General features: G+C 42.8%; 1 protein-coding gene and 1 non-coding gene across 5 annotated transcripts in view; both read right to left on the reverse strand.

Moving 5' to 3' along the window:
• Positions 1-14429, reverse strand: part of ZNF106 (zinc finger protein 106) — a 67205-nt gene that overhangs the window by 7356 nt on the left and 45420 nt on the right. For all 4 annotated transcript variants that reach the window (XM_013006363.2, XM_045286496.1, XM_045286498.1 and 1 more), the window contains 10 exons: positions 13730-14047; positions 10666-11431; positions 10264-10316; positions 9530-9675; positions 6723-6857; positions 4217-4333; positions 3356-3547; positions 2304-2366; positions 1518-1637; positions 597-668 (listed from right to left, as the gene is read on the reverse strand). In XM_013006363.2, the coding sequence (XP_012861817.1) occupies positions 597-668; positions 1518-1637; positions 2304-2366; positions 3356-3547; positions 4217-4333; positions 6723-6857; positions 9530-9675; positions 10264-10316; positions 10666-11431; positions 13730-14047 (1982 nt within the window). The remainder of the gene's footprint in view (positions 1-596; positions 669-1517; positions 1638-2303; positions 2367-3355; positions 3548-4216; positions 4334-6722; positions 6858-9529; positions 9676-10263; positions 10317-10665; positions 11432-13729; positions 14048-14429) is intronic.
• Positions 11785-11942, reverse strand: LOC115868213. The gene has a single exon (XR_004045479.1). It is a non-coding gene; the product is annotated as a U1 spliceosomal RNA (small nuclear RNA).

Below are 14429 nucleotides of genomic sequence, written 5' to 3' on the forward strand. Positions count from 1 at the left end.
AGGTCCCCCCAGAATTATGCTTTAATTGGTGCAGCTGTGGCTTCTATTGGGCACTGTCGATGAGGCTTCTGCACTTCAAACATAGGGCTTTGCTGCTCAGTTCGAATGGCGACCATTTTGGTTTGGCTATATCATTTAAAAGATAAAATAAACCAAGGCTTAGTGGGACTAAGTGGGTTCACGTCTACTTTGAGGTTTGCCATTCACTGTGCCACACCGGCCAAAGTCCCCCGCCGTCACCCCAGTGCTCTGCTCAGATCACAGTGTCTCTGGAAAACACATTTTTCAGCAGCATCTTAAATACCACTATTTAAAAGGGGTTGTTAAGGTTTCTACTGTAATTCTTTCAGCTACTAGAAGAAAATACAGTGCTCTCACTATTCTTATACCAGAAGCAGTTCCCTAGTAGCCTCCTGGCTAGGATTTGGCATTTTCACTATTCTGAGGTCAGCAAGTAAAAAAAAACAGCCAACAAAGGAGCCAGACCGAACAGGTGTGACCTTTGGAACTGACAGGCAGCAATATTTTAATCAGTTTATACAACGCTGAATAAATGCATTCAAAGGCAAATATTTGACATGGCAAGTTATACTCACTATACTCTTGTGGATGGTCATACACATAATCATGTCTTTGTGTCCTCCGTAAACTTGCAGTCGATCATGGGACTTGGGCAGAAGGGAAAAGGCCAGAGCACCGAGGTTACTTATACTGTGGTTAATAAGCATGATCTCTGAGGACTTTGGCGGGTTAAAAACTGTAATTACAACACGAGGCTGAAGCATCTAACCTGATGGCAGTTAGCTCTCCAAGAGGTCTCCCTCTTTTTATAGAACTAGGAAGACCAGTTACGAGATAGGCTCAAACCCTCAAATTTAAAATTACATGCAAACAAGGGGAACTAAACAGACTTTAGAGAACAGAATTACCCTTGAGAAACCATTAGCATTTTGATGGCTCTACACACACACACACACACACACACACACACACAGCCCTCAATATCTATGGTATCCACAGGCTCCCCTTCCCATCTGCAGATTCAACCAACAACAGACTGAAGTAGTCAAAGGTCAAAGCAGTCCCTGAGAGGCAGTGGGAGCGTAAAGTGCAATTTATATGACATCTACCTTGACTTAGGTATTCTGTCATCTAGGCATGATTTAAAGTATATGGAAAGTTGCGCATAGGTGAGAAGCAAATAATACATCATTTTATATAAGGGACTTGAGCTCTTCTTTGAATGTGGTATCCAAGGGGTTTTCTGGAAGCAATCCCCCATGGATACTGTACATGCGTACGTTTATACAAGGGGGCTTAAAAATGTTCATGGAAAAATTCCTTAATTTTTAAATTCCATCTTTCTATGAATTTTTTTGAGCACTCTCTCAAAAATCTGTGTGCATATGTGTGTCTCAGTGCTTCATAATTATCTGACATGCATATATAAAATGAAGGTTGTTGGGCCCCAACTCACACTTATTATCAATACCAAACCAAACAGATTTAAAATGCACCTGTAGTTCATAGACACGAACAAATTTATCCAGGCAAGCGGTCACCATCACTTTCCCCAGGATAGTCACCACAGTCACCGCATGGTTGTGACCCTTATAGATCCTCACCAGTTCTCCAGTCTGCACAGAAAGAAGAGAAGCAAGAAGTACTACACAGACTTCTCAAGTTCCTTCCAACTTTTGAGCTTTATGATTCAATAATTCCAAGAGGCAAGCAGCGGCTTGCTTGCACACATAGGTAGCTGTACTTAAACCCAGTGTCCTAGAGAGGGAAAGGCCACAGTAACGCCGTCTGTATGCCTTTCCTGGTACGTGAAGGACTGGCACTTGCATGGTCTCAGGGGCCGTGGACGAGAAGTCCACCAAGCGGGGTTATGCCCTGGGTTCCAGACCAGGAAGAGCGGATGGGCATCCAAGAAGAGCGCCGCTCTCCCAGCTATCTGCCCCTGTGCTCCTCCTCTGCACAGCAGCTCCTCGGTGACCAAGCACGGCCTCTCTGTTGGTTCCTCTTTAAAGCTACAAATCATAACCCACTTTTAGAGCTTCAGATGCTCAATTACCTCAGGGTAAGCAAACCATAACGTAAACTCCTGAGTCTGTCCCCATTAAAATTGCGGATGAAGTCAACATTTCTAGGGTGCACCATATTACCCAAGAGCTTAAGAACAGGACTCAGGACCAAACCTTGCCTCTAGGTAAAGGGCCTAATTTAAGTGGCTAGGGGTATCCTTCCAGCTTTAACTAGCATTTCTATTCAAGAAGTGCTTACACATCAGCATGGCTTACGTGAATGTTGTGGGCGTGGACTGACTGGTCACTGGAGCCACTGAACACAAGATCATTCACCACCTTAAAGAAAAAACAACAACAACAAAAAACGCTGTGAGTTTGATTTGGTACAAGGTTTTGAGTTTCCTCTGAGAACGCACACTGGCAAATTCTGATTCTCATTGTTTACACATGCGCACCAAAGAGAGATAATACACTGAGTTTCTCAGATAACTTTTCTCAAGTGAAACTACCCCGTTAGAACTGGGTATTCTGTAGGGTTGACTATTACTGGGGTGATGTCTCTTCAGAATCATTAACGAGCATGAAAGGCTTCAGAATATACCCATAGTCTACAATGAAAGGCATGTTCAAGGCTTCTCGGATGCTATATTAAGGCAGTCTACCCAACTGTAGCGAGGAGACTGCAATCATGTTGCTTTTTATAAAAATCATTAGGGGCTCATACAACTCATCACAATCCATACATACACCAATTGTGTAAAGCACATTTGTATATTCATTGCCCTCATCATTCTCAAAACATTTGCTCTCCACTTAAGCTCCTGGCATTAGCTCCTCATTTTACCCCCTCCCTCATGAACCCTTGGTAATTTATAAATTATTATTCTGTAATATCTTATACTGTCCAACGACTCCCTTCACCTACTTTTCTGTTGTCCGTCCCCCAGGGAGGAGGTTATATGTAGATCCTTACAATCAGTTCCCTCTTCTCACCCCACCCACCCTCCACCCTCCCTGGGGGGTCATCTACCCTGGATTCCCTGTGTTTCCAGTTCCTATCTGTACCAGTGTACACCCTCTGGTCTAGCCAGCCTTGCAAGGTAGAATTGGGATCATGATGGGAGGGGCAGGGGGAGCATGTAGGAGAACTAGAGGAAATTTGTATTTTTCATCGTTGCTACATTGCGCCCTGACTGGCTCGTCTCCTCCCCAACGTTGCTCTTTTCAAATGGTTGTGTTTTAACTAACACACTAGATAGCAGGGTACCTGCCACTCAAAACCTTCCCGTCTGGCCCGGACGCCCTTTCCCTCACACGGCACTTGCCTTCATGCACAGGATGGTTTTGCTATGGCCCTCCAGGGTTCTGAGGAGCAGGCCGTTCCGAGCATCCCGCACACTAATGGTGCAGTCATAAGACCCCACAACCAGCAGCTTCCGGGCACCTTCCTGAGCTGTGGCAAGGCAGCTGACCGCCCGAGGGCCGTGGCATTCAAAGACGTCCAGCCGTTTGTTGTTCTGAAAAAGTAGCCACTGTTACATGAAGTACAAGCAACTGGAAAACTTCAAAGCACACGAACCGAAATCGCTGTCACAAGCTCAGTTCCATTACCTGTACCCAACCCCACCCTTAACTTCCCAACCTCTGCCCTTCCCACTCCAGCTCTCTGCAGTGCATTCATGACACGCCTCATTCTGATGGGGCAAACAATAAAAGCTCATTTCTAACTTCAACTCATCCCACCTTTACCCTGATTAGAAATGTCTCTCTGCAGTAAAAAAGAATGAGGCCACAGGGGCGTGGAAGCAAACTCCCAAATCCAATTTACACAAGAAACTCAGGAAACTCTCAAATACAAGTTGCGAACTACGTCAATGTCACCCTCAAAGGAATAAACGCCCCGTTTTCGTGGTGTCATCCTTCAAATGCCAGACGGGAGAGCCCCTGGCTCAGTGCTTGGTCCCCAATCTTCAGGGCTGGCTTGGTGAAACAGTTACGCGTGGGTCCTGGCACATTTGGGTGTGAGCAAAGGGAAAGGCCGGTCTTGTTTCACTCACTTCAGAAGAGAACTGTTTTGAGCAGTGGCTAGTTCTGCTGCTCCTCAGACAAGGAAACAGGAACAGCTTGTCTTCCCCCTCCTTCACCACACACACATTTTCAAGCGACAGGGGAAGTCAGCCACTAACCTTTATGCTGAAGGTGACCACCGTGCCGTTTGCCAGTCCTGCATAGAGGATTCGCCATCGACTGTGGAGACACAGAACCCGGTCTTCCAGCTGCAGCTTTTCCATACACTCCCTGGTCTGATAAAGACACAAAGCCTGCTCATCAGAGGCCAATGGCAACAAGGTACAAAAGCAATTCTCTCTACGTGAAATTATTTTTCTAAGGACAGGAGGTGGCATCTTTTATTTTGTAGAGGACTCTCTTACATTTCCCCCTATTTTGAAGTATGAGGTCCCAAGCTCCCTATCTGTAGATAACTATGAAAACAAATAAAAATTCTAATAATGGTACCCATGCTACAATTTTCCATGTATAAATTCTGCAGAACGTTGTTTACGTTGGATCTCAGGCTCTTAAATTAGTGGCCAAAGATAAAGCAGCAAGTGACATCTAAAATGGGGGTTGTGTTTGCATGTTGAGACTTTAGATAATTGCATTAATCAAATGGTGCTGTCAATTGAGTCTCTATTTCAGCGACTCCTAAGTGCTTCTTTGAACTGGTACGACGGCTTTGTAAATTATTCAGGCCATCACCAACTAGGAAGCTTTTAAAAGTATATACAACCGTAAACTGTATCCATCGTCCCTAAAATTCTAATTCAGTGGGTTCTGGAATTATATATATATTTTAAAACCCCCTTAGTAAATCCAGGCTGTTACTTGATCTGACTTTGACTTTCAAGAAATTATTTCGATGAACTTCCCAGAACTAGGTTCTATTACCAAGTCCTACCACCTAGAACCCAGTACAGGGCAAGTAACATAGTAAATATTCAAGATTAAATAAGAACCTTTAAAAAAACGATTAACTTTTTAAAGGGTTTGGAAGCAGATATTAAAATGAAAATGGTGATAAATGGGGGGATGGGACAAGTTGTGAGCTGTCAACTACTTCGATCTTTTCTTCCTAACTTCTTTATCTCAGAGTTCATCTTTTAACTTGTTCCACAAAACTACAAACATAAATGCAGAATAAACTACATTGAAAAAGATGGTGAATATGCTTAAAACTTAAATTTCATATTGTCGCTGGTATGAGGCCTTTTTGTAATTTAAGGAAGAAGCTGAATGCTACACAGCAAGAAAAAAGAACAAATTACCAGTTCATTCAACACAGGTGAATTTCAGGCATTAGAGTTTTAAAAAATGTACTATCTTTGAATTTCACGCCCTTACAAAAGTAATCCAGAATGACAGTGACAGAGTGGCGATCGTCTCTGGAGTAAGCTATTGTGTCTGTGAGGTATGTAAGGGAACCTTCAGGGAAATGAGAATAGTTTACATTTGACCTTGGTTACACAAACATATACCTACACAAAAGTTATCACGCTGTCTGCTTAATATGTGCATACCTCACTATATAAAATTATACCAGATTTCACCAACGTACAGGCCCCCACTGTGCCAAATATTATCTTGTTAGAATCATTTAAAACACTGAAAAATCTTTTAAAGTTCTTTTGCTAATTCTGTAGGTCAAGAATGATACTGTATTTTTGTTTTAATCTGCATTTATTGGCAAAATTACATTATTTTCTTTTACTTTATAAAAGTCATTTTATTAGGGGCTCTTACAGCTCTTAGAACAATCCATGTCATTGTATCAAGCACATCTGCAATATGTTGCCATCATCATTTTTAAAATCATTTCTTTCTACCTGAGCCCTTGGTATCAGCTCTCTTTTCCCTCCTTCCCCCACCCTTGTGAACCGTTAATTACAAATTATTATTATTTTCCTATCTTATACTGTCTGCTGTCTCCTGCTACCCATGTTTCTGTTGAACGTTGATCAATTGGTTCGCCAACTGCATTATTTTCTCATGGTTATTTGCTATTCTCTCTTGTTAAGAAGTCATTTGCCAATTTATACATGAACATGTTTGCATTTTTCTCTTCTCAAAGGTATAAACTCCTCACCCACTGCCCTGACTCATAGTAACCCTATTGGGTTTCCAAAGGTATAAAACTTTTTAGAAGCTAACTGTCTCACCTTCTCCTGTGAAGTGATTGGTGGGTTTCAACCACCAAACTAAACTTGCAGTTTTAACAGCCCAATGTTGAATCTGCCACACCACCAAGGTCCCTTGTAAGCTCCTTACAACATATGTCATTGATCCTGTGCCTATCCTGCCTTGTAGTACTATCCTCCCCCTTTTACTTCACATTGTGTCTTGCCAAAATTTGTCTGTAATTTTAAAAAATTGAATTTACAACATCCACACAAAATAAACATTACACCGAACTGGGGTAAAGTGCACATACATGCAACCCCTATGACAATCAACTTTCAGAACTTTTCTACCATCCCCCAAATTCCCTTATTCCGTAAATTCCCACCGACATTCCAGGCAGTCATGAAAGGAACTAGTGCAGAGAGACAAAAAGAAATAAAGTTCCCAGCTATGTTGCTGAGTGCTTCGTCAATGGCATCTACAGTCACTTCTGGTTTCTATGCGCCCACCCACCTTAATATTGTAGCAGTGAATAGTGTGATCACTGGAACCGGTGTACAGGGCGGCATTCTTCCCGGAGGTCTGAGTAACCAGGAGGCAGTTCACTTTGGAGGTGTGGCCTTCGAAGACACCTATGCATTTCCGACTCTGAAGTCCAAGACAGATCAGGTTATTACTTGTAAGACGCTCAAGGATTAATTATGCGTTTCCTCAACAAAAAGATGTTAGAAATACTCTTCACGCTTGTGTCTTCAATGTCAAAACCCACAGCTGGCCCACAAAAGGTGTTCAGTAACACTTGCTTTCTGAATGCCCACCAAACAGTCATATGCACTGAAACCGCCACACTGCTATTAAGTTAGCAGAGACAAACCAAAAGCCATTTAAGGCAATTCATTGATTTTTTAAAATGTGTGTGGCAAGGCTCTGTAATACATGGAGCAAGGACTAATGAATCCCACAATTAGGTAAGTTTCTGCGTGTGAGAATGCTCCAAAACCTTCAAAGACATGTCAGGGGTCCTCCTGCTCTAGTGGTCCAGCTATGGTTCCAAAGGAACCTAACTATGACTTCTACATACATTTTGAGATCTATTAGAATGAATCTATGCATACATTTCTTAAAATTTAAAGTTGACCTCCCAAATCTGAGTCTTACTCATATTTCATGAATTCATTGCTTCTTTCCTTCATTTCTGTTGTCCCTCATAGGCTTAAAGACCTATTGCCAAGACAATTTTTGTTTTTTTAAACCGTTTTATTGGAGGCTTGTACAATTCCCATCATAATCCATACATACATCCATTGTGTCAAGCACATATGTACATTTGTTTCCATCATCATTCTCAAAACACCTGCCTTCCACCTGAGCCCATATTGGCTGCTCATTTTCCCCCCTCCCTTTGCCCTCCCCCCTCCCTCATGAACCCTTCATAATTCACAAATTATTATTATTCTGTCATACGTTACACTGTCTGACGACTCCCCTGCCCTTTCTCTGCTGTCCATCCCCCAGGGAGGAGGCTACACGTAGATTCTTGTAATAGGTTCCCCCTTTCTACCCCACATTCCCTACACCCTGCAGGCATCGCCACTCTCACCACTGGTCCTGAAGGAGTCATCTGTCCTGGATTCCCTGTGTCTCCAGTTGCTATCTGTACCAGTGTACATCCTCTGGTCTAGCCAGATTTATAAGGTAGAACTGGGATCATGATGAGGGGGGAGCATTTAAGAACTAGAGGAAAATTATGTTTCATCGTTGCTACCTAGACAGTTTTTGTTTTAAGCCCGTCACCTGACTTCACTGATGTTAACTCTTTCAAATACTTTCACGGTGTTTTTGCAGACTACATAGAATTCCTAAAATGTCTTGGCTATACATGTCAATAAGCAGAATTGGTTTGATATTAACCAAATTAAACACTCAAAAAGTATTCATTCTATGAAAGCTGAGAGTAATGAGCATCAGCTGACATTAACTCTGGGGCAGGGAAACACACTGCTCTCTTCAGTAACTCAGATTTTGCAGTTTTCTTAGTCATGAAAAATGCCTGCTCTAATACTGTAATTGGAGCCCTAGTGGTATAGTGGCTAAGCATTGGCTGCGAGCCACATGGTCAGCAGTCCAAAACCACCAGCAGCTCCATGGGAAAAGACTAGGCTTTCTACTCCCGCAAACAGTTAGAGTCTCAGAAACCCCCAGGGGGTCGCTATGATCCAGCATTGACTCAACAGCTGTGAACACTGTAGTTAGCCGCTTTCACATCACGCTGATCCTGACTCACGGCAATATTCTGTGTACGGAGTAGAACTTTCAAGGAAGCATTTTCACTAATCTTACCGCTAAGACGCCTCTGGGTGGTTTTGAACTGTCAACTCCTTGGTTAATAGTCCAGTGCTTAACCATTGTGGCACTCATGGAATCTTTCCTTCTCTAATCCCTCTCCAATGTTCATTCTGTTCCTCCTCTATAATACAGCAGCTATGAGGCTGACCCCATAGGACTGACCTGTCTAGCCCAAGCCCTTCAATGTAATCCATCCCTCTGGCTCAGGGAATAAAGCTAAAGACTCTTGATGGTGGGCTCCTGGCAATGACCTTGTGAGCATGAGGGGAACAACTTCAGGAAAAGACAGTATCAGAGAAGGGAAGGTGGAGAAACAGAAAGAAACAAAGTCTTAAGTGACAATGCTGAGCTGCTTAGTCAACTGCATCTAAAGTCCATCTAAAGCCCACCTCTACCCTTGACAACCAATGTTCCTAGTGTGGGCCAGAGGCCATTCCCACTCCCCCCGCAGCCCTGCAGGGACACAGTGGAACCGCCCACTAGGGTTTCCTAGGCTGAAATTTTTATGGGAGCAGATCACCAGGTCTTCTTCTCCCTTGGGGTGGCTGGTGGGTTCAAACCACTGACTTTTCAGTTAGCAGTCAAGTGCTTTAACCACCAGGGCTCTTTAAAATGTCCTTTTTATTGTTTAAGAGACAAGGCCCTGGGCAGTACGACCAGTTCATGTGCTCAGACAAGGCCCTGGGCAGTACGACCAGTTCATGTGCTCAGCTGCTAAATGAAAAGACTGGAGGCTTGAGTCAACCCTGAGATGACTGAATAAGAGCCTGGCAATCTGTCCTCTAAAGCTCAGCCACTGACCACCTTAATTAAGCACACAGTTCTGACACGCACAGGCTCACCCTGAGTCCGAACCACTCCGCAGCTACTACTGGTTTTTAATGACTGCTTAAGAGAGTGCGTGTTGCATTCCCTGTAACGTGCAACCCAACCCTCATTATTCAAACTAACCACCTTACCACTAACCAACTTACCACCAGATGATAAACCCGGACCGTTTTATCTGCTGAACAGGTATACAATAAGCTCCCAAATATCTGTATTGCATTCACTGCAGCCTGGTGCCCCTCAAAGCTCCCTTCTGTGGGCTCATCATCGTCTCCTAGCTCTGAGGACATTTCTAGAAAAGAGGATTATGTTTCAGAGATAGCTGCGAGAGTTTGGGGGGAAAAAATAAACTAGAAATCCAAACCATTATATCATACAGTAGTGCCAGGGTTAAACCAAAATATCCCTCTAAAACCCCGCTTCCCTAAAAACCATAATGCTTTTCATTAGTCATCTTCATCAGGCAGTTCCATAATAAGACAGAAAAGGATGGCTTTTCATTTAGGGAAAAAAATAATTAAACGGTTGAGTTTTTAAGAGGTACCTAGAAGATACGCAATCTGTCTTCACACCCAGTCTCTACCCTGACACTAGATATTTCTTTAAGCACTCCCTTCTCGAAGAAAATACTACTGGAGCCAATATACTTTATACTACCTAGCTGAAAGGCAGAAGACGGTATAAGAGAGATGGGCTTAAGAAGCAGAAAAGCACAGGTGCAAGGTTTGTGTCAGAGCAATCCTCTTGCTGATGAAATGCTCCTCTTTCCCCTATGTGGATTGAAACCCTGGCTCTAATATATGGTTGATGGAAATAAATTATGGTTAATTGAAATGGCTGTGGCTATGGTTAATTGAAATAAAACAGAACCATCAAATACCTGAGGAGTTTTTTGATCCTTTCATGGAGATCACAGTCTGGGTTTCTGCCACGCTAGAAAATCAACAAACAGAAATCTCAGCATCTGTGTGAGCAGGAGAGGGAGGGGACACTAAGTTTCCTGACGCAACACAATTTTTCAATACAAGGGCAAAGCAGTAACTATAGCAGAGATCCATTCTTCTGCCTGCAATTCTACATGATGGGGAATAAAGAGTAAATATTTCTACCAGTCAAAAGAGGAAAAGATCTGATTTCCATTGCTTCCATATTCCCACCTCAGAACTTTTTAAGAATAAATGTCATTCAAAGCAAAAGGTCTATTTTAAAGAAGATGAGAGAAGCAGCAGTAATAGCAGTAGTAGTTTGGTGGAAGCCATTCCGACTGGACCAACAGTCTTACCTGACACGGATGCCAATCTCACTGGTAGAGCTAACTTCATCGCAACCAGAACGAGAAGTTTCAAGTGGGTTTTGCTCTGTTGAGTTCCAGACATCCTTTTTCGATGGGCTGTCTGGTTTCTCTTCTCCAGATTCTGAAGAATCAATGGCTACTACTTCTAGCTGAGGGTTCGGGATTTCCAGGACCTCCAGAGACGAGTCACTGTCTGGCTCATCTCTGACACTCTCTTGTTCCTGGGCAGCTCTGCCCTCTTCTTCACAGGTGGAAGTTGTTACTTTGCCCCCTTTGGCTAACTTCCCAGTCTTTGCTTTCCGTACAGGCTTGGCGGTAAATACATCCTGCTCAGTGTCGCTATTCTCAGGAATGTGGGCCGCCCGTAGAGTTTTCTTCTTCCTGAGTTTCTTCTTTTTCTTGTTTCCCCTACTTTCAGCTGATGTCAGAGTGGATTCTGCCTGTTGCTCAGGCTGGTCAGCTGGAGAGTGGAGCTCCTTCTCCAAAGGGGTTTCTGAAGCAAAGGACGATCTTGGGAAAGAACTGGTACAGGCTTCCGAACCACTGTTGCCTTTGGCTGGTTCCTCCCCTTCTCTATTTAGGTGAGGAAGAGCTGTTGACTGGGAAGAGAGAGAATTTTCTCTTTTTCTTGTATGTCCTTGCTCCACAGAAAGCTCCACTTCATGGCTAGTCTCATGGAAAGCCTCTGTTAGTTCTGACAAGGGCAATGCTGCAGTGATGGCTGGGTAAACTGGACAACTGTCACTGATCTCTCCTGAGTTGAGAAGAGAAAAATTATTGCATCTTTCTTTGTGTCCATTATGTACAGTCACACCCTGCAAGTTATTTATCACAGATTAAATTTCTACCAAATAGTGAAGTTCCCCTGTGTTAACAACAAAACCATGACTGGTAAGGCCTTTAACTGGCCCCCATCTCCTTCCCAGCAACTAGATATATTTCTATGAATACTTTCCTTTGCACAATCACAAACAGGCTTATTCCCTTTGCTTTCTTATGTTAAATGTCGATATATTTACCACTGTGCTTTATTCTTACTAGACACTTATCTACTCAGGTGAAGCACTTTCACCTTTACATCTGGTTTTCTTTTCTTTTTTTTTTACTCCGGGGAGAGCGCAGTCCCCCAGTACCACAAATTACGCAGTCAAGCTTCCTGCATTTGGGGAAATCGCAGGGGTCAACACACCTACAGTGCAATGGGTGAGCCTCGCCCTGGGAAAACCACCTTCCTGATCATGGCCTCTCCCCTGCCAGGGTGGCATTACGTCTTGCTTTCATCAGAACAATGACCCCACTGCCATCAAGTCCATTCTGACGGGTAGTGGCCCCATGTAGAGTGTCTGAGACTATACACTTGTCCAGGAGTAGACAGCCTCAACGTCCTCCTGTAATACAGTGGCTAGTGGGTTTAAACAGGCAGCCTGACAACTAAACCACAGTTCCACCGTGGCTCTTACCCACCGCCTGATTTAGTTATACACCAGTAGTGTAAAAGTGAGCTTACTTAAAAATGCTTCCTTTGACTTAGCCGTTTCATGCCTAGGAATTTAAACTGTTGAAATAATCACAGACTTACTAAAAGACATATAATGTAGTATTATATCCAGATTATGCAACTACTCAAGTACTTTTCAACTAGAAAAATAAAAACTTTTAGATGAAGCATTTTAATGACACATAAGAACAACACAGACTTCTATACATCATCCAATTTAGCTATACACCAGCAGAAGTGAGCTTACTTAAAAATATCTGTTCCTTTGATTCAGCTGTTTCATGTCTAGGAACTGAAACGGTTGAAATAATCACAAATGTACTCAAAGACATACAACGGAGTGTTATATATAATGTCTCTATATAAACACACACACAATTGAAGATCCAAGAATAACAAAATAACAAATTTACAGGTTCTCAAGCTTTTATAATAAACATGAATTGCTTTTGTAATCAGAAAGAGAAATCAAAAACTATTTGTGAAAATTACCTCAAAAAGTCACTATAATGCATCATGGTGACATTAAAAAAACAACAACAAAAAACCCTGCTCATATAAAACTAGCTGCAAGTCCAACATGAAAGAAAATACACATCTGATGCAGACATCTATAGATTATGGTGAAAGCGGTTATTGACTTGGTCTTCGACTCGGGACAGCCTATGTACCACAGAATGAAATGTTACCAGTTCTGCACCATCCTCACGATTGGAGTGGATTGAACCACTATGATCCATAGGATTTCCACAGGTTGCTTTTTGGTAGACTGCCAAGCCTTTTTCCTAGTCTGTCTCAGTCTGGCAGCTCCACTGAAGGCTGTTCAGCATCACTGCAGCACACGACCGTCCACTGACTTAAGGATGGCAGCTGTGCATGAAGTACGTGGGCCAGGACTCAAGCCTGGGCCTCCAACATGGAAGGCAAGCGTTCTACCACCGAACAACCACTGCGCCTTTCAACAGGGTATTGAGAGCAAATCCAGGGTAACTTTTCTGACTGTTTGTCAAGAAATCACACAATGCCAGTTTGTTTGTTGTCTGTTTTTACTTAGTTTTCAATAAAACACCACTGTGGTTATGCAAACTTCCAACAGGATTTTAAATAGATTATAAACTATTTTCAAATGTTAACTCGTCATTTTATAAAATACAAATCCTAACTATTTCTCAAAACCACCCAACTTCCTATTACATGACCTTCCACAATGCTCACCTGTCCCTCAAGCTTGGATTTGAGACAGTGAAGTTCAGAGGCTTTAATCTCAGAAATTGGCCAGACCAATTTTAACTCCACATATCTCAAAAAACAGTCAAATAAATTCTGAACCAATCCCAGTAAACAGAACCTTTAGGTGCTAACGGAAAGTCAAGTTCCGTTTCCCTGGACTAGAGGAAATTACTGGAATGTTTAAAATTAATCCTCCTGCATAAAGACAAGTTCAATAAAACATGTAATAAGCTGAGCTTTATTTATTTATTTCACATGAAACGACTTTACATCATGAATACAAAATTCTCCTAGTAACACTATCAGAGAAAAGAGCTTACATACTATTAGTGTGAGGCAATTCCGTGGGCACACTACCAGCAGACCCCTGTGGCACAGCATTCACACTCTCTTCACGTTCGGGAGACATGGGCTCTTGTTTAATCTGAACCGAGGAGTCCGGAGCAGGGAGACTGCCAGGGGCTTGGAACGCAGATGTGGATGATGGAGACACATGGGATGATGGCGGAGGGTCCAGGTACACTGAGAAAAAGGGTGTTGGCAGCAGTGTGGCATCAGCAGATGTTTGCGACCTACTGTTCCTTTGTTCTCGTGAAAGGCCACAGGGAACCTGATCGGGACGCTCAGAAGGTTCATACGTTTCTAGAACAGGAACGAGGCAGACACATAGACAAAAATGTTACCTGCAAAGCCACTCCTTTTGGAGTCAGTTTCTAAGAAACAGGAGATCATTTAAAATTAATAAATGTATCAGATATTCATTAACACAGTCCCTAACAATTCTTCAAAGAAAAACATCTATAATCTAAACACGCCCCACCCCCACCCCAGGTTATAGCTAGAACAAGCATTAACATCCTCTCCTGACCTCGATTTTCTAGGATTTAGCCCCCAAATCATGTAGGTATGATTGGTGCCCCAACAGGCATGGTGCCCCAACAGGCATGGTGCCCCAACAGGCTAGACTGGAAAACACAAGTTTTTCTTGCTTGGTATATTTTAATTTGTTCTTCGTCAGTGGATT

This window comes from Echinops telfairi, unplaced genomic scaffold (assembly GCF_000313985.2).
Source record: "Echinops telfairi isolate 266 unplaced genomic scaffold, ASM31398v2 ScPeMD7_8;HRSCAF=38, whole genome shotgun sequence".
Lineage (NCBI taxonomy): Eukaryota > Metazoa > Chordata > Mammalia > Afrosoricida > Tenrecidae > Echinops > Echinops telfairi.